This window comes from Ochotona curzoniae, unplaced genomic scaffold (genome assembly GCF_017591425.1).
Source record: "Ochotona curzoniae isolate NIBS_2020 unplaced genomic scaffold, NIBS_Ocur_1.0 contig_1014, whole genome shotgun sequence".
Classification (NCBI taxonomy): Eukaryota; Metazoa; Chordata; class Mammalia; order Lagomorpha; family Ochotonidae; genus Ochotona; species Ochotona curzoniae.
The window spans coordinates 23,627,411-23,647,293 of NW_024464920.1; the positions used below are offsets into that span (position 1 = coordinate 23,627,411).

The 19,883-nt window shown below is 34.2% G+C and overlaps 1 protein-coding gene across 4 annotated transcripts in view; it reads left to right on the plus strand.

Annotated features, from left to right (window-relative positions):
• OSBPL8 (oxysterol binding protein like 8) overlaps positions 1-19,883 on the plus strand; it is a 150,175-nt gene that overhangs the window by 68,834 nt on the left and 61,458 nt on the right. Inside the window, exons 3-4 of one of the 4 annotated variants that reach the window (XM_040981311.1) lie at positions 4,174-4,210; positions 12,327-12,464. In XM_040981311.1, the coding sequence (XP_040837245.1) occupies positions 4,174-4,210; positions 12,327-12,464 (175 nt within the window). Of the gene's footprint in view, positions 1-4,173; positions 4,211-4,373; positions 4,390-12,326; positions 12,465-19,883 lie in introns of those variants that run through there. The other 3 variants (XM_040981336.1, XM_040981329.1, XM_040981347.1) reach the window with 3 other exon arrangements.

Sequence of the window (19,883 nt, forward strand, 5' to 3'; positions counted from 1 at the left end):
TTGGCCTATGCCTGGCTATTGTGGGCAGTGGGAGAGTGAACCAGTGGCTGGAAGATCAAATCTCTCTCTCTCTCTGTCAAGCTATGCATGGATTTCAAAATTGTTTTTATACCAAATAAATATATATATTTTAATAGCATTTCCACATACTTATTAAAATACCTTGTTATGAATATTAAATTCCCAGATATGCTACTACAGTTTTACCATTTTTAGCTCATACCTTCTGTCCAAATAGAAGATGTATTTATGGAACAAAATATGCAGATGATTGTATGGGCGTTGTGAAGTAAAGGTAAACAATTAATTGAGAAAATATTTCTGTGCTATTGTAGTATGTTTTTCAATAAGTTGAGTAGAAATTCCTGGATGTTTTGAAAGTCTTGGCTATATTTTGCTTCTTTAGCAAAAAGCCTAGAAGAATGCCTCATATTTTAATTTTTGATATACCATATGAAATATTTGTATTCAGTATTGCCACATTAGTAGTTTTACTTTGTTTATGTGTTGATAATATGATAATGAACACTATAAACGAGATCCTTAAGTTAATAAAAATAAACGAGCAATATATAGTTTATCAAAATACAGCATTTGTCAGTAATATTAGTTATGGCAAAATATGATCCTCAGTTAACTTATATCCTGTTTTCCATTAGCATCATTACAGCAACTCTGGGAGGATCCTAGTTCAATACCTTTGTATCCACATTGTGTACAATCCTTTTCTGAAACTTAGTTTTCATTGTGGTTCAGCATTGCTTTTTTGAGTGTTTGAACTTGATTCTTAATTTTGCTATCCATTGTATATTTGTTTCTCATGCTTTAATTTCACTGGGTGTAAAGTCCCAGGAATGAGGTGGCTTGGTCATATGGTAGATGTAACTTCAGATTTCTGATAACTCTCCATATAGTATATTCTGTAATGGTTGTAATGATTTACATTCCTACCACTAGTGAAGCAAGGTATTCTTTTCCCCACATCCTCAGTAGCATTTGTTGTTTTCTGATTTCTGAATGAAATCAGTGAGGTGAAACTGCATCATGTTTATTATTTCCATTTTCCTGATGGCTAGTGTGCCTGATCGTTTTTCCAAATAACTGTTGGCCATTTGGTTTTAATTCTTTGAAACATGCCTGTTCATGTTATTTGCACATTTCTTAACTGGATTAATTTGTTTTATTGTTGTTGAGTGCTCGAGTTCTTTATAGATAAGGTGTAAGATAGGAGTCTTATTTCATACTTCCATATGCATAAATTCAGCTTTTCTATAGCATTTGTTGTAGAGACTCTCCTTTCTCCAGAGATTGACTAGGTAATTTGTCAAAGATTTCAGGTGTGTGAATTAATTTCTGGGGTTTCTATTCTGTTCTTTTGTTTTATATGTCTATTTTTGTATGTTTTGGAAACTGGTGTAGTTATGTTTCTGCTTTTTTTTTTAAGATTTTATTTTATTTTTATTGGAAAGTCAGAAATACAGAGAGGAGGAAAGACAGAGAAAAAGATCTTCTGTCCAATGATTCTCTCCCCAAGTGACTGCAACGGCCAGTGCTATTCCAATCCAAAACCAGGATCCAGGAACTTCTTCCAGGTTTCCCAAAAGGGTGCAGAGTCCCAAAGCTTCGGGCTGTCCTCAACTGCTTTCCCAGGCCACAAGCAGGGAGCTGGATGGGAAGTGGAGCAGCCAGGATTAGAACCGGCGCTCATATGGGATCCTGGTGTGTTCAAGGCGAGGACTTCAGTTGCTAGGCCACACTGCAGGGCCCTCTGCTTTGTTTTAACATTGCTATAGCTGTTGATATTTGGAATGTCTTGTGTTTCCTCATTTTAGCATCATTTTTTCCAAATTTGAGAATAATGTCCTTGATAGTTTGCAATTTGTCTGTTTTGTTTGCTGAATCATTTGACGCATACATGATAATGTGTTCATAGTACTACTCAGTAATATTAGCTTAATGAATATTTGAAATAGTTGCTATTTGATTCTTTAGAATCTCAATCCAAAAAAGGATTAATCTAGTTGTGTCAGATTATATGACATACACATGAAAGTAGGCAGAAATGATAATTTGGGAAACAAATACTCAAATTGCTATGTGGATTATTTTCTTGCAGTAAACAAGGAAGGTATATGGCTGTCTAGAAGCTAATATGTGTTATAAATCAACAGAATTTGATAATGATAACAACACTGTTTTACTCCAAATAACAGAATCCACTGTAAAACTTCAAACATATTTGAAATTAAATACTCCCAACTATGTACATGTGTGAGTAGAGCTATCATTTTTGTTTAGGAAAATTAATTCAAGTCTTTGGAAATCAATAGCTGCCCACATCAGTAGTAGAGAAATATTTTTGTTTTAGCTGTCTATAAAACATTTGTAAGTTTTTTGCAGTTTTCTTGGTCAGTTTCCTAAAGCTTAAAATGTATTTCTGCTTTCTAGTGTTATAGTAATTACTTAATAACTGATAACAAATTATCTTAAAAATAACACAGCTGAAAACAATAAACTTTACCAAATTTTGTTGTTAGGAGTCCAAGAGGAGTATAATTAAGTATTTGTGACTCAAAGTTTTCAAGAAATTGGGAAGGGGACACTGCTGCAGTCAACACTGAAAACTTGATTGGGTGGTCAGGGGATTAGAGATCAGAGACCCGTGTCCAAGTTTGCTTAGTAGTTACTGGCAAATCTTAATTCCTTCGCCTTAGTGGGTCTCTATGAAAATGCCTTATGAAGTGGTAGCTGGCTTTTGCCAAAGTCTTATTTCCAAAATGATGTGTCAGAGAAAGTATAAACAAAGTGGAAAGCAGTCTTTTTATAGTAGAATCTCCGAAGAGACATGCCTTCACTTCTAACATATTCTGTTCATTACGTTCAGCACACACTCAAAGAGGGGATTATTTTCCAGGAAGTGGGAGTCACCACGGGTCATTTTAGAGACCACAAATACTTTAATCTCTTCACACAAGGTTTCTAGTTGTGATAATTTAGCCATCAGTAATAAGGACTTGAGCACAAGGAGTTCGTTGTAAGCAGAACTGCGTTCTTTCATTTTCAGCTGTGAAAATGAAATCACTTTATAGAGGAAGAATCAGTATGTGTGGGCAATTGCTGTAAATAAATAGAGCCAAAAGCCTTTCAAGTGTTGGAACACAGCATCAAACAATGAGAAGTAGCCATCACTTTATGGATATAAGTAGTTTGAGATTTTCTCAAAGGAGGTGACAGAAGCCCAAAGCAAACAGCTGCCAACATGCCTTGCTTGCCATAGCCAACTATGATTCTCTTACTCTCTTAATAATAATGTAGTTATTAGAAATAGTTGGTTTAATACATTACCATGTAACTAGGGTACCTGAAACTGTGTTCCGGCCAGGTGGAACAAAGCACTGGTCCATTAGAGTAATGTTGTGTATTAAAGTAATAAACACAAGGTCAACTATATTTTTTCTATTTCTTTTAGTTAATTCAAAGTTCTTACTTTCAGGATCTTCTGACTTTGTCCAGACAAGATGCTTCATATTTGGTGGATCTTGTAACTTAATGAAATTTTTCTAATTAAAATTTCTTTTTTTTTTTTTTTGCATTTGAAAAAAAATGTTCTGCTTCATTGATATCTTCCCAAAATTCTTTGCACAATGCTTGGCATGAAATAAGCACTTCATTGACATTTCTCTTTTTGTAGAAGAAACAGACTAAATCTGCCTAGTGTTTCATGCTTTCATGGCATGCAGAACTAATATTTAACAGTGCATGGGTGTTAACATATTTTTACTTTTTCTAAAATTCAGGGAAGGAATAACTTTTGCCTCTCTTTTATATTTCTAAATGTTTTTAGCACTCTTGATTTATATCTTGAAGTAAAAGTAATTTTTGACAAGTAATTTTGTTAAGCAAAATTCTTGGATGATTTTGATTTTTCCTTCCTACATTTTTTCCAAATTTAAAACAAGTATTTGACAATGTCTAAGGCATAGCTTTTTGGTATAGAACAGGAAATTTCTTGTAAATTATGACTATTAGGATTGTTGTGCATGTGCTTTCTACTTATAAACTAATGCTATTTTCCTTGTCCTTTTATTTCACTGCTGCTTCCATCCTGATGCATTTTGCTTCTTCCTCGTTTGGACTCTATTTGTTTGCTGCTCAATTACTCTGCATTAAAAGCTTCTTGGTGATAGCAAAGATGTCCTTGGGCAATCAAGTAAGTAGCTCAAGTTTAAATGTCATGTTTGGGGACCTGGTGATATTTTAATGTGTGCTTATGGAAGTCAAGGTATTTCATTTTTTATTTATTAAGTCTTCTACTTCTTTCTAGACATTGCATACCAAGTAAAGAATGTAAATGTTCTTTCAGTACTCAGTGTCCATCTGTTCTCATTGGTAGGCAATATTTATATGTTTACATCTTAATGCGTTATTTACTTAATTATTCAATTCATAATTTAGGACTTCTTCATGGTATCCCTTTCTGGTGTCATTTGTAAGTGCATTCTAGGCAACCTTGGATCTGGAGATGGTGCAAGCAGTTCACTGCCATGTAAAAATGAGAGATATTGTCTTATTCTGCTAATAGATAATCTGGCTATCAAACTTACTTTATTTATTTTGAGATTTAAAAAACTTTATAATATAATTTCTTTTATATATTTTGTTTATTTGTTTGTTTATTTATTTATTTATTACATTGCATTATGTGACACAGTATCATAGGTTCTGGGATTCCCCCAACCCCTCCCCATACCCTCCTCCCACAGTGGATTCCTCCGCGTTGTTGCTGTATTACATTTCAAATTCAGTCAAGTATGATACAATTTCATAGGCTGTAAAATTTCTCTTACCCCCTTCCCAAATTCCTGCCCCACAACTGATTTCTCCAGTATTATTAAAATAGTGTAGTCCTTCATAAGCAGTCATAAGTTCATCATTCTGCTATTTGAAGTGTATCCTGACATTGTATGGACAATGGCAGACAGTCCAACATGCTTTTGCCAAGATATATTTAACGGTTTTCATTTGGAATCTATCCTTGATTTGGAAGTAGACATGATATTGCATTGTGTCTTTACATCTGGATATGATAGCCTCTATTACACAGTTACTATGCAGTCACTTAAATTAAAAGCCATAAAATAAAATGAACACTAGGGAGAAAAATGGAAAAATTTACAATGCCATGAAGTTAAATAACATGCTATTTGAATGACCAATGTGTTGATAAAGAAATGAAAAAAAAAAAAACCTTGGAGAAAATTATGATACTGTATGACCCATGAGCCAGTGATAAATTCGACAAGAGAAAAGAAACAATTTTGAAGAAAATAAAAGCAAAAATATCAAAACCCATGAATTGCAGCAACAAAAGGGCATATTGATCTGATGTTTTGCATGAAGGTTGCCTTGTATCAGAGAGAGCACGTGTTTGTCTTTTGGGGATTGACTTAGTTCATTGAGCATAATGGTTTCTCATTGGAACCATGAAACTTCTTTGTAATTCATGATTTTTAAAGTAAATTTGTCTTACTTCAGAGATTTAGAAGATATATTCTTTAAAAGTATAGAACTTTAACTGCAGTAAATTACTGAATTTTCTTTCTGGATTTACAGGCTCTATACTGGTCTAGCTTTGGATGTATTCAGTGAATAAAACATGGCCCTTGTTCTTAAGGATTAGTGTAATCTTGTTGGAGAGTGGTAGAACAAATTCTGTATTGAAAGAATGGAATTACTCAGGTGCAATGAACTTCTGAGACTTACCTACTAAAACATTTTATGAAGAGCTTGAAGCTAAAAACTAAATATCCTTAGGATTTTCAGTTTCTGGAAATTTTATAGGAATTTACTTGATTTAGAAAGTTAGTATTTATTTCTAAATAGTTATCTGTTCCAAATTATTATCACTGCTCCAGGTTTCATGTTTTTCATTGGCCAAAGGGCCTACAAACTGAAAAATTAGTGACAACAGTGTTTTCTGGCTATAAAATGTAAGTCATTGCTCTACTGCTGTCTAAAGGATATATGAGATATTTTTAAAAATATTATGGTAAACTTACTTCATTCTTAGTAGCAGCAGTTGACCTTATTTTAAATATGTTGTGGTTATAAACTCAATATTATTAGGATAGTAGAAATGTTCAAAACAAAAGCAGGGAAAGAAAAACAGATGTTGAAACATTTTTTGTTTTCTTGCCTGAAAGTTTTCTTGTTTGATAGTTGGCAGATAAATGAAGACCAGTAATTTGAACTTAAAATAGAAGACATTTCCTGAGGTTATGTATTTAACATATATGAATTAAAATGCAAATATAGGTGTTTGAAGTGAATGTATAATATCTGGCAGACATGAAAAGGCTGGGCTGTATAATTATAAATAGAGACCACCTGTCTTTTTTTGTTTGTTTTCTGAGTTGAGGTTGTAAAGCGTGAGAGAGAAAGATTAAGGTCAATCCCATTTGCTGTTCACTCCTCAAATGTCCATAATACTGGACAACTGGAGCAGGCTAAAACCAAAAGCCGGAAGAATCTTTCCAGACTATCCATGTGGGTGACTGGACTCAACAGCTGGAGCCATCCACCTGCTGTCTCCTGGGGTACACATTAGCAGCAAGCCGGAATTGGAAATTGAACCACAGAACCTCTAACCCAAGCTCTCTAAGATGGAGTGTGGGCAACTTAGCTGATAGGCCCACAGACCACTCCAGAATTATTTTCAATAATAAGTCATTCATATTATTTTTTTAGAATATGTGCAATTGATGAAAAAATTTGAAACCAGTGTGATTTATGCCATCTGTAAGAGGAAGCTAAGCATTTACAAACATTATTTGTTAACTTTAAAATTCCGGCAATGCTTGGGATGCCTGGTCTGGGTACTTGGACTCACCTGCAAGAACATGTCCTAATTAATGAAAAAGAACAGTGGACACACATCCTGTTGTAAAAGGAGAATATGGCAGCACATTTGGTGCTGTAGCGGAAGAAGAACAGAGCAAACTGGAAAACTACCCCAAACAAATGATGACAGCAAAAAATCTAGGTGAATGGAGTGAATGGACATTGGGAGGGTGATATCATCCTTGGATCAGTGAAAAATACAGCACTTCAGAACTATCCCAGCCACTTGAACAGAACCTTTGGAATATGTACACACTGAGAGTCTGGACTGATATGAGCTGATGGTTCCTCATTCCTGGGTACTGGGACGTGTGGAAAACCGTGAGAGGTTTTCCCCTTTGTCTCTCCTGTTCCCCCAGGAACTATAAGAAGAAACAGCAAATTTGGAAGCAATGAGTTCACCCAATTTTCCCTAAACCCTGATCCTTCCCATCCTGTCAACCATGTTCTCCTTAATGTAAAAATTAAAAAAAATTTTTTTTAAATAATAAGATCTTGTCAAAAAATTTGTGTATGCATACCTTACTAGGTAGGACATGAAAATAAATTACTCCTAACTAGGGTATGGAGGATTTCTTTGCACACCCCTCCCAGTAGTGTTCTATGCCTCAACTGGTGCCATATGCCTTGTTAAAGCTATAAGCCAGTTTAAACTATCCTAAAATCTGCCAAATGCAGTAAAAATTACAATTCAATACAATAAACTGCTAAATACTAAATGAAAATAGACACGAGACAGCTGAATAGTATCCTATAGCCATTTTAAGGTAGATAGTTGTATACAAAGTAAAATTGAAATGTTAATGAAGTAGTCACAGGATGTGATGAAGAACCCACATCTTCTAACATATCGGTCACTGAGTACAGTGTTAATTAACCCCATAATGTTGGAAGCTGTTGTTGATGTTATGTTATGGCATTTAAATGGTCAGAACGATATTCTGCCAGCTATGCCTTCAGACCAGAGTTGGTTTCCCCAAGAAACTGTTGAATTGAGCTGGACAAGAAGATGCTGGACTCTATGCATGGCACATGCTTACAATGAAACAAGACTGGATTTGAACTGTAATACTGCAATAAGGTGGAGCAATCCACCATAGGGGGAGGGCACAGGAAGGGGATAGGGGAACATCAGAGCCTATGAAACGATGTTATAAAATAAAATGCAATTAAAAAAAAGAAAAAAAATTTGAGCATGAATTTAGTTAAAGCAAAAACTTACATAACTTTGAAGCTTGTGAAATCCCTCAAATATATTGAATTCAGATAGGAAAGGCTCTTAAGTATGTTATTCTTTCAAAGTACATCTGGTATGTTTATTATATTGGTGTTATATACAGTAGAATATATTGTTTGATTATTTCAGTGTGATCTGTACTGAAGTACCAAAATAGTTTACTTTACTTACAGTGTAACCACCAGAGGGCACTGTAGTTTTATCATTAGTAGGTGAGCCAGCTGTTATAAAAGATACTGGATTTGTGGAGTTATTCCTATTACAGTTAAAGTCAGTTATTTAGTGTCAGCCAGATGCCAGGAAATATGGAGAAAAAGTTACTATTCTTTATTTCCATCCAAATAGTCCACTGGTGCACAGATGGCATAAGATATCATAGTTAGTTTTTGTGTTACATAGAATATCTTTCATTGATTTAGTTGTTAAGGCTTTTGAATGGAATGAGGAAAAAAAAATAGAAATACGGCTTTTCTGAGTTTTTATAGAGTAATGCACACTGTTCATTGCTGTTTTTATATATTCAAGGTGAGAGCTGCTTTCCTTCTTTCATACAGTGAAGTTATTTAGGACCTTGAAATCTATGTTACTGATGGAATGTAGAAGCATGTTCTATTAGTGGTTCATCTAAATTTTATTTTGTTAGCCTTAAATGTTTTATCTGATAATAGCAAAATGACTCATTTTTGATATGTGAATAGTAAACGTCACGCAGTGAGTATGTATTGAATCTGCAGCTCAAGAATCTTACAGATGCCTCATGTATTTGTTTCTTTTTTTGCACCTGCTTGTGAAGATCTTAATAAAGTTATGTTTTGTTACTCTTTTTTTTAAAGAGTTTTTTCTGTTATTTTAAAAGTACAAGTGTGTAACCAAGTTTTGTTCTCATTTACACTTATATCACTAAAGTTTTTAGGTTTTTGAGAATGGTATCATACTATATGTAATTTTAATGGAATTTTTCCAGTTAACATTTTATTTCCAAAGTTTACCCATGTTGTTTGGTTTAGAAACAGATACTCCTTTTAGTATTATAGGCTGTTTCATTGTAAGCATGTGGCACAGTTTGTCAATTTTACTTTGATTTCACAAATATTTGAGTTCTTTTGGGGTTTGCTTTATCAATAATATTGCTATGAGCAGTCTTACTCTTGTTTCCCATACAAAACTGTAAAAGTTTTCTAGGTATAAATTTAGGAGTGGCTTTGTTAGACTCATGATGTATGCTAAAATTTGGTCCATGAAAGATAGATTCAACTTGTTTTCCAAAGTGCCTTTGTCAATTTTTACTTGCACTCCACCCACAGAGACTAAGCCATTCTGTTGATCCAGCCCTCATCAGTATTTGATATTATCAGGCTTGTAATTTTCACCATTTATTTCATTATGATCGTGATTTGTATTTCACTGGTTCCTTTTTTTTCTTTAGGTCAAATTGTCTACCAGTATAATGCAATGGGAAGCAATTTTTTCAATATGCTAAGAAGCATAACTGTAAATGATAGCATAGAGAAGAGTAATGCAGACAAAATTCCCTTAAAATTTAATGGGAATTAATGAAAGAGAAGCAACAATAAGGAGATGATATATAATATCAGATAGTGATAAGGACAACAATAAAAACCATATAGCATAAGTAATAGAGTAAAGCTGTGAAGTGGTGGCTACTAACCATAAAGAAAGAGATGTATTTTGTAAGGTGAAATCAGTAATAAGTTACTATGGCACTTCAAAGAAATCATGGTTATAGATGAAATGAAAGAGTAAGTTAATTTTTGTATAGAAGTCTTTTAAAGTGCACTGTGGAAAATAGTATGGAGATTTCTTAACAAAAAAGGATACACTATCTGTACGAGCCAACAATCCCACTACCTGGCATATACCCAAAAGATATGAATTGATTGTATCAAAGAGATGCCTGCTCCCCTTGTTTAATGTGGTATTGTTCTCAGTAGCCAAAATCATGAATTAACTAAAGTATCCCTCATCAAATGAATAGATAAAATGGGATACAGGCACATACATAGAGCAATAATCAACTATACAAAAGAATGAAATTTTGCCATTTGCAATGAAATGATTACAACTGAAGGACATCCTGTTGTGAAATAAGTGAGACTTGGGGAAAAAAATGCCTTATATGCTCCTTCATATGTAAGAGCTAAAATAAAAAAGAAATAGTAACAACAAAAGAAAAACACCAATTTTTATTTGTTTTGTTGAAATGCAGTGTTTTGCCAAATATTGTCTTGTCACCCAAATTGATATGAATTATGTACAACTGTAGTTTCAATAATTTTTTAACTGTCTTGAAATTTACTTCGTATGAGTAGTTGAGCAACTTTTCATTTGACTATTATTTATATCCCTTGCCTATTTCCCTGCTGAATTATAATGTTGCTTGTTGAACTCTTGATTTAGTGGAGTCATTGGGGCTTTTACTGTAATGTAAATTGAAAACATGCTGTCTTTAAAATAAAAACTATGCCCTTGATGAATTCGAGATTTCTGTTATAAAACCTTAACTATAAGACAGGCAATTGGATATATGAGGTTTAATTTAGGAAGATCGCTAGAAAATAAATTTAGGAGTCATCTGTCTTAGATGATAAATAAGTGTTTTCATATTGTCACTTTATAATATAAGGAGCAAAAATGTATGTTTTTCCTATTGTGCTAAAGCAGTGTGACTTAAAAGATGGTTGGAGCAAGGGTTAGCTAGATGCTGAGATGTCCATCTCCCACACTGGACTTCTTGGATTTGATTCCCAGCTGCAAGTCCTGACTCTAGCCTTTCTAATGTAAATGCTGGAGAGCAGTCTCATAGACTCAAGTATTTGGATTCCTGCCACCCATAGGAGACCTACAGATTGCACTCCCAACTCCTGGCCCCTGGCTCCTGGCCCCATTCTCAGCTCACTGTTGATTGCTGTGGGCCTTTGAGGATTAACCAGTTGGTGGAAGTTTCTTGCTCTCTCTTTTTCTTTGTATGTGTGTGTATCTGTGTTTCCCTTACGCCAAGCTCTCTCTCCCTCTCCTCTCAGATAAATATTTAAAAGCTGTGATAAAAGCAAAGTGCTGATTTTTTTTTTTAACTTGAAAAGGAAGGGTGAAGGCAAATGATTATTAGGAAGTTAAAGTTTTTTGTAGATTGAAAGCACAGAGCAAAAGTGTCCTTGTTCCTCATTTGCTGTTTTCTCTTTTCTATCTACTATAAAACTGAGTGTTGTTCTCTTGTATTATCAGTAGCTTTGTCAAGTGGGTAAGAGGCAACCTCAAAGTATTATTTAAATTGAGCATTTAGTTTAAAAATACTGCTACATCGCTTCTCGGCCTTTTGGCTAAAATCAAGTGTAAAACTACTGCTACATAGTCTTAGATAAGGCAATCTTTGTACCTCCAATATTTCCCGTTTGAAAACAGCAATCATACCACTTTCTATGAAAATTAGAAACTGTATCAGATGGGGCCAACACCATGGTGTAGCATGCTAATCCCCTACTCTGTGGCACCAGCATCCCATATAGATGCTGGTTTGTGTTCTGGCTGCTCCACTTCTTATCCAGCTCTCTGATTATGTCCTGGGAAAGCAGTAGAGGATGGCCCAAGTCCTTGGAACCCTGCACCACAAAGGAGACTAAAAGAAGCTACTACTTGTCAGCCACATTTCAGATCAGCTCAGCTTTGGCCATTGCAGCCACTTGGAGAGTGAACCAGCAGATGGAAGACCTTCTCTTTTTGTCTTCCCTTCTCTCTCTGTAAACTTTACCTTTCAAACAAAAATAAATAGATGCCTTTTTAAAAGAAACTAGATTAGAGATTCTAGTGATTGTAGCTAGTGATTTTTATTTGTGAAATGATTTCTCTTTTATCAGTTCTTTTGGAAAATATAGTTAGTAAAATTGAAAGGCATGCAATAAATGGTGATGCCTTGCAATGCTGAGTATCATTAGTTGTATATTTTCATGTTTGCAAATTGTGTATTTGACTTATATGTACCTGTCAATTCCTTTTAGGTTGATAGTAAACCAACATGAAACAAAATGATTTTAATAATTTATTAAATGATTGAGTTGGTAAGATGAATATAGCTACCAAAGCCATTGCAGTTCTAATTCTTTTCTTTGTTACTCTGCCATTATGTAAATATATGACTATCATACTAATTAAGTGTTTCTCTTGTTTCCTTGAGCTATCATAGCAAATAGTGACGAGTCTCAACTTCTGACACCAGGAAAGATGAGTCAACGCCAAGGGAAAGAATCTTATCCAACACCAACCAAAGATTTGCATCAGCCGTCTCTTAGTCCAGCAAGTCCTCATAGCCAGGGTAAGAAGCTTGTTTAATCTTCTGGTTTTATTTGTTTTCGTGGGAGACAAGGATAATGACATTCAGTAGTTCTTATGCTCTTCTGGTTATAATGGCTCACTTGTATTATTAAAAACAATCATTGAAGATTCCAGAGAGTCTTTGTTTATATGAATTTTATCCATTTATCTATTGATAAATCTATAGTCTAAATTAAAACTCAAAAATTTCCAAGTTTATTATAATTTAATATTGTAGACTTACTGCTTATTTATGTGTATAGCATTTTTTTCTATCTCATTGCACATTTATTGTTTACTTGCTGTAGGAATTCAGAATTTTCTCCAGTAGCTAATTTGAAACATATAATTAGTTATTGTCAGTGATAGTTACCTGCTGTTCTATAGAATATTGGAAGTTATTCCACCCATCTAGTAGCACCTGTTATAGTTGTTAATCATTCTCTCAGCACTCCTCCATTCTCTCCCAGTCTCTGGTAACCACTACTCTTAGCTTATACGTATAAGAAACCTCCTGCTGTATTGTCTTTCTGTGCCTGGCTTATTTCAAATCACATACTGTCCTCTGGGTTCCTTCATGTTGCTGTAAATGACAGAATTTTTTTTCCTTTATCTGTTTATGGACACTTGTGCTGATAGCATATCTTGGCAGCAGTGAATAATGGTGCAATAACCATTAGGGTGCAGATATCTCTTTTAATAGTAGTTTCTTTTCCTTTAGATACATTCCTGGTTGTGGTTGCTGGGTCATGAATATTTTCATTAAAAATTATTGTGTCCTGTTACTCTGTTTCAGGATTTCTCAGAATTATTAACATTTTAGCTTGGAAAAATTTTTGTTGTGAAGGGTTATCTTGTTCTGTAATTGTAAGATATTTAGCAGAATCTTAAACTCCACACACTAGCTACTATTACCACATTTTCCAAGTTGTGACAACTCAAAGTGTCTCCAGATGTTGCATCCTGGACTGGAATTTACTGTGGTAGTTTTTGCAAATCTCTTTAATGTGTATAATAAGAGAAATCAGTTCTATTTCCATGTTTCTAAGATCAGTGTGTTATGTGATATGATTTGAATGAAGTATATGCATAAGATTTGATAATATATATACCATAATTAACATTTTTATCTGAGGTAAATAACATGAATAAAGACAAGTAGGAAATTGTAAGTGAAAATATTACCTTTTTTTCAAACTTACTAAAAAGCTAGCTATATTCCTATATTTATGTCACTTTCATTCTCAAAAAGGCTGTGGCCTGCTGTTGCCTGGAGACGTGATAACTAAATAGAGATGTGTCTGAGAATCTCCTGGGAGTTTTGCTTAGAAACAGACTCTTCTCCAATCTTCCAACATCCCTAGGGTCAGACTCAGTAATGTGTATGTTTATAAAACTTTCCGGGTGTTCGTGTAGTAAGTGGAAGCCAGTTGTTGAGACCTGCATTGCAGCTTCCATCATGGGGTAGTCAGTGCTCTTACTATAAAGGTGCTTCAAACAAAATCACAGAACTTAAGAAACATACTTGTTTTGAGAGAAGAAATAGATTTATTTCTAAAAGCATGAAATTCATATGTAGTTCTTTATACATGTTTTCCATGAACTCTCTGAAGACCCGTCCCCCCCCCCCCCCCCCCCCGGATATGTTTGATTTACTCTTCCAATTTTATTACTTTTTCCCTCCTGGCATGAGCCAATTTGCTAGCCAGATTATGCTTTTTTATTCTTGTCCTCTACTGTGAAATGTCCTTCTCTGTTCCCCTTGTTTGTGCAGATTCTGTCATTCTTGAGAATGTGATTTGTATTTATGTATAAAAATACTCAATTTTCAAAATTTCCATATCACTGCTTTTGTAAGAGGAATTGATATAATGTGGTCTCTTCAAAAAGCAGCAGTGTTTCAAAGCAAGTGAAATGTCATAAATTACATGATTAATAAATGTAAGACACTGCTTAGCATTAATTAAAAAGTTTCATTTGTTCCCATTGTTGCTGTCTTTTCACTTTCTACTCCATGCGTATTGATTCATGTTCATTTAATATAGGCCATCTCTCTTCAAAGTTCTTCTTTTTTTACATTATGATTTTCTTCCATCAGCTTTTTCCTCCATCATTGCTTTTTTTCACAACAGGGTGACTTTGCCTCTGCTCACTATGCCTAGATACATTAAACATTCTGTTTGTTATATGCTTAGATTATGGTAAAAAGTTGTTTTATTCCAAAAGTTGTTTTTTTTCCAGATTTTTTCCCTTATTCAGAGGCTCTCAGTTAAGTTCAAAATAGTTTAACTGTGACTGTAATCTTTTCAATAGATTAGTATTTATTTTTTACTGACTTGAAGCTTAATGTATTTTAACTATCGAGAGAGATATGGATTAATTATTCTTATTTTCTGTTCCATCACTACTTTTAAATTAGGACAATGCCAACAGCGCCTAGAGACTAAATTAAAACTCTTGTCATGGGTACATGCTCTATTATTCCCTTTGGATCACATTTAAGATTGTTATCAAAGCTTTATGGGATACTGTAACCGATTATGTAGCCACCCTTTTATTCTTTTTCACTACTTTATTTTTTTATTATAGATTTTTGGGTTTTTTTTCTAAAGATTTATTTATTTATTTTTAAAGATTTATTTATTTTTATTGCAAAGTCAAATATGCAGAGAGGAAGAGAGACAGAGAGGAAGATCTTCTGTCCTATGAGTCACCCCCCAAGTGACTGCAATATGGCCAGTGTCATGCCATCCGAAGCCAGGATCCAGGAAATTCCTCTAGGTCTCCCACATGGGTGCACGGTCCCAAAGCCTTGCGCTGTCCTTGACTGCTCTCCCAGGCCACCAGCATGGAGCTGGATGGGAAGCAGAGCTGCCGGTATTAGAATGGGCGCTCACATGGGATCCAGGGCGCTTTCCATACAAGGACTTTAGCTGCTAGGCCACGCCGCAGGGCCCTCTTTATTTTTTTATTGGAAAGTCAGATATACAGACAGGAAGATCTTCCGTCCACTGATTCACTCCCCAGGTGGCCCCAATGGCTGGTGCTGTGCCAATCCAAAGCCAGGAGCCAGTAGCTTCTTCCAGGTTTCCCACATGGGTGCAGGGTCCCAAGGCTTTGGGTCGTCCTCCATTGCTTTCCCAGGCCACAAGCAGGGAGCTGGATGGGAAACGGGACCACCAGGATTAGAACTGGAACCCATATGGGATCCCGGCATGTTAAAGGCAAGGACTTTGGCCTTTAGGCCACGCCGCCAGACCCTGTTTTAAATTCTCTTAATTTCTTTTGAAGAGGCAGAATGACAAAGAGCTCCCCATGTGCTGGTTCACTTCCCAAATACTTGCAGTGGCCAACTGGGGCTAGGCTAGTCTGGAGTCAGGAACCAGGAAGTCAGCCCAAACCTTGCATATGGGTGGCAGGAACCCCATTTTTTGATCCTATCACCAGTGCTTCTCAGGGATTACATTGGCAGAAAGTTGAAATTAGGATTAGAGCTGGAAAGCGAACCCAGACAGTCCAATGGGGCATACCAGCATCAACTACAGAACTTTGTAAAAGGTTTTGTTTTTGTTTTTGTTTTTGTTTTTTGTCGATGTTAATGAGTCCAATTCATATAGCAATCTCTAAATGTTCAGAATTATGAAATGTTTAAATAGGTGCTTATACGCTTAATCAGTTTTATAAAAATTAACAGAGCATGCTTGATTTTTTGGGGGTTTGAAATTAAATGTCTATTTTTAGTATCTTTGTTTCTCTTGTCCTTTCATTAATTCTCTTGAACCTGTAAAAAGTTCCTTTATCTTGCATACAGTGGCATATGTTTATAAAATGATGGGTCTACATCCATAACTTAATAAAACATTTTACATTAAAGGCCAAATTGAAGGCTTTTTTTTGGACAGAGTTTACCAGATTCCCTAGAGTGAGTGTTACACACTGGTGGCATAATCTCAGGTGATTAGCACAGAGTATCTTCATTCAAATGATTCACAGATAAAGGGAGACCTACAAGTCAGTTTCTTCCATGAATCGAAGCAGTTCCTCCTTTCTTGGTAAGACAGTTCTTGGGTCTATTCTAAATCTATAAAATCATGCACATACAATACATATACTCTTGAATACATGTGTTGCATTTCATGAAAATTTCTTTGTCTGAAAAGGAACTTGTATTTATCCACATCTTATGTGGTCTATGATTTTCCCCATAAGTGTTATGCCTTGGTTCACAGTCATAAGTTGTTTTCTCTGAAAATAGTTAGGAGACTGTGCAAGTTTTCTTTTTCTTTTCTTTTCTTTTTTTTTTTTTTAGTTTCTGAATTTTTAATGAAGTAAGGCTATTCCTTACTGCATGGTTGTTACAAAATTCTTTGTTTAGTTAGTTGCTCCATAGAGATATGTGTTTAAATAATGAAGAAAAGTATTTATGAAATGGAATGTAATATTATGATAATTATGGAAATATGATTAAATATAAATCTGTCTGATATAATGTCATAATGTCTGTGTTCATCTGTTCCTGTGATTCTACAGGGGAAACTGAAATACCTTGAAAGAATTTAGTGAAAAATCCAGGTTTGTCTTAACCATCTTCACAGAAATAAGGGAATAACTTTTACACTGATTCCTTAACATTTAAGAACACAAAAGAATTTTTTTCCAGAAAATATGTGTTGCACACACACAAAGAAAATATTAAAGAAGTATCAAGTATTATTTGTACCAATTTTAACTTCTTAACACTTCTGTGTTGGGATTTAGCCTTTTCTGTTCTAAAACACTATAGAGTGAAATTTCCTCGGCAGAGTGGTAATAGAGTTTTATCTGTCTAGTTGACTGCTATGGTTCTCTTTTTCTTATTTGAGGCAAAGAAAAGTAGTGTTTCTGTATTTTTATTATAGTATTATGTGTATATTTTACCAGTTAATGTCTGCTTAGTTTTTAATATAAGAAAAAAAAGTGGTTTTAAGACATGAATAATAAGGCTCATGAATTTTTTTCTTTTTCCATTTTCTTTGCTATTATTATTATTGCATGATACAGTTCCATAGGCTCTGGAATTTCCCTTTTCCCTTCCCACTACTGACTTCCCTTTATTATTTCAATATGTAGTCTTTAATGAATAGTACTAAGTCCATCATTCTGCTGTTTAAATGTATTCTGACATTGTAGGTATGGACATTTGCAGAGTCCAACATTCTATTGTCAAGATAGATTTAACAGTTTCATTGAGAGTAGTCCATCGTTGATTTGGAAGTAGAAATGCATACTGCATGTGTTTCACATTTGGATATGATAGTCTCTATTAAACAATTACTATACATCCCCTTAAATAAAAAGCCATAAAACAAATCGAAAACTGGAAGAAAAATAGAAATTTACACCAACATGAAGTTAAATAACATGCTACTAAATGACCAGTGTGTCACTAAAGAAATGAAAAAGAAAATAAAAAATCTTCTTAAAGAAAACAATGCTACTGTATGTCCTATGTATTACTAAAGAATTTATAAGAGAAAAGAAAAGAACTTTTGAAGAAATAATAATAAAAACAGAAATGTCAAACCCACGAGATATAGCAAAAACAATAATGAAACTGACATAAAATCAGGTGCTTACCAACAATCAAAATGTATCAAATAAATCATCTATCTAATGATGCATCTCTAGGACTTATTGACTGTTTAAGGTTTAGTGTAAATTGATTTATTAAGAATGAGAGAGTTAAGTTTTAGCAAATTTGTGACTTAAAGGTGAAGGAAGGATGTTCATGACAGATGGACAGGTGTGCCTTGGGATGTGTGGGACTTTAAAAGGATTGCTGTACTTAGTTGACCTGTGTCTAGCATGCTTGCTACAGAGTTCTGTACTGTAAAGCAAGAACAAGCCATAGGTAAACTTCTTAGTCCCTGTCTTCATGAGTTTAATTTGTAATTGGTTAAAAAAAAAAAAAATAGGGCAACGTGGTATGGAAGCATTGGAAAACAAGTGAGTGACCCAGCAAAATAGATGGTCTGAGGAAAATTTTCCTATTAAGAATATGAAGCTAAAGATTGTCAAAATAAAAAAAGGAAAAAAAACCCGAAGCTGTTAAATACAATATTTTAGAAATTTACCATTTTCAGCTGTGAATAAACTGTTAAGGGAATTAGTTGGGAGGGTTAGAATTTTTGATAAAATGGGACTCCAGAGAGCTAATGAGTTCCTGAAGGGCAGTATTCTGAGTTGGTTAACTGAACAATCTTCCTGTAAAGGAAGTCTGTGGTGTAATTGCCTGTCTTGATTTTTTATTCTAGGTAGAATAAGGAAAACAAACTTTTCATTGAGAAATTTTAAGTGCACATTATGTGTATGAGGCAGAAGCTACAGTTTATACTATCTCTGTGGCAAAACCAGTACCCAGTTTACTTTGAAATGGTATTAGTGTTTAAAAGAACCCATAGAAGTCCTCTTTAGAGAAGACTATTTAAAACAGGATCTGAATAATGTGAGCTTATAGTTTAAAATCAGTAAACAATTGAAGCCATGGTAAGATACCATAAAGCAACTGCTAGAGTGGCTAAATTAAAAAAAAATATGACAACCCCAAATGCTGACAAGGATATGAGCAAAATAACACATGAGGTCAATAGCCACCATCGAAACCTGCATAAACTATTTCATCTAAACTGTAGAGTCTGTACTGGTTTGTGCGACCAGTCACAGAATGTAATTTAATGGGTGAGAAACAATATTAAAACATAAATGAATGCCAAGAATGTTTTAAAATGGATATAATACAACAATTCCCCGATGAAGAAAATGCCACATTTCTTAATGCTTACATTTGATTTTTTAAAATAGCTGAAGAATAATTAGTAAAATATTGAATTTGCTTAGGAAAAGATAAATAGGTAAACTCAAAGTATGGATGGAAGGAAATGAATAAAGATAAAATAATAAGTTGATTAAATAGGAAATAGACACATTTGAAGACTTATTAGAAGATAATGTTGGTTTTTTGAAAAGCCTAAAACAATCAAGAATAATAAACATTAGGAATAAAAAAAGAAATAAAGAAATAGGAACAATTAAAAATGCAAGCAGATGTTTAAGAGATAAATAACATTAAGCTAATAAATTTGGAAAGTTGGATGAAGTTCACTAATTTCTAGAATGATATTACTTACTGAACTAATTCAATAATAGAAAATTCTAATGTGTTTTATATTATTCTAATTAGTGACATTGATTATTTTCATATAGAAAAGCTGAGATACAGCTTGTTTTGCAAACCAGTTCTACCAAATATGTAGGACAAAGAATGAGCTCTAATTTCATAGTAGTGCATTATTTTATTCTAAGAAGCACTCTTTATACATTTCATCATCCCTAAAGTTAGATTCAGTGTTCTGCTGATGATATTTGATCTCTGTGGGTCATT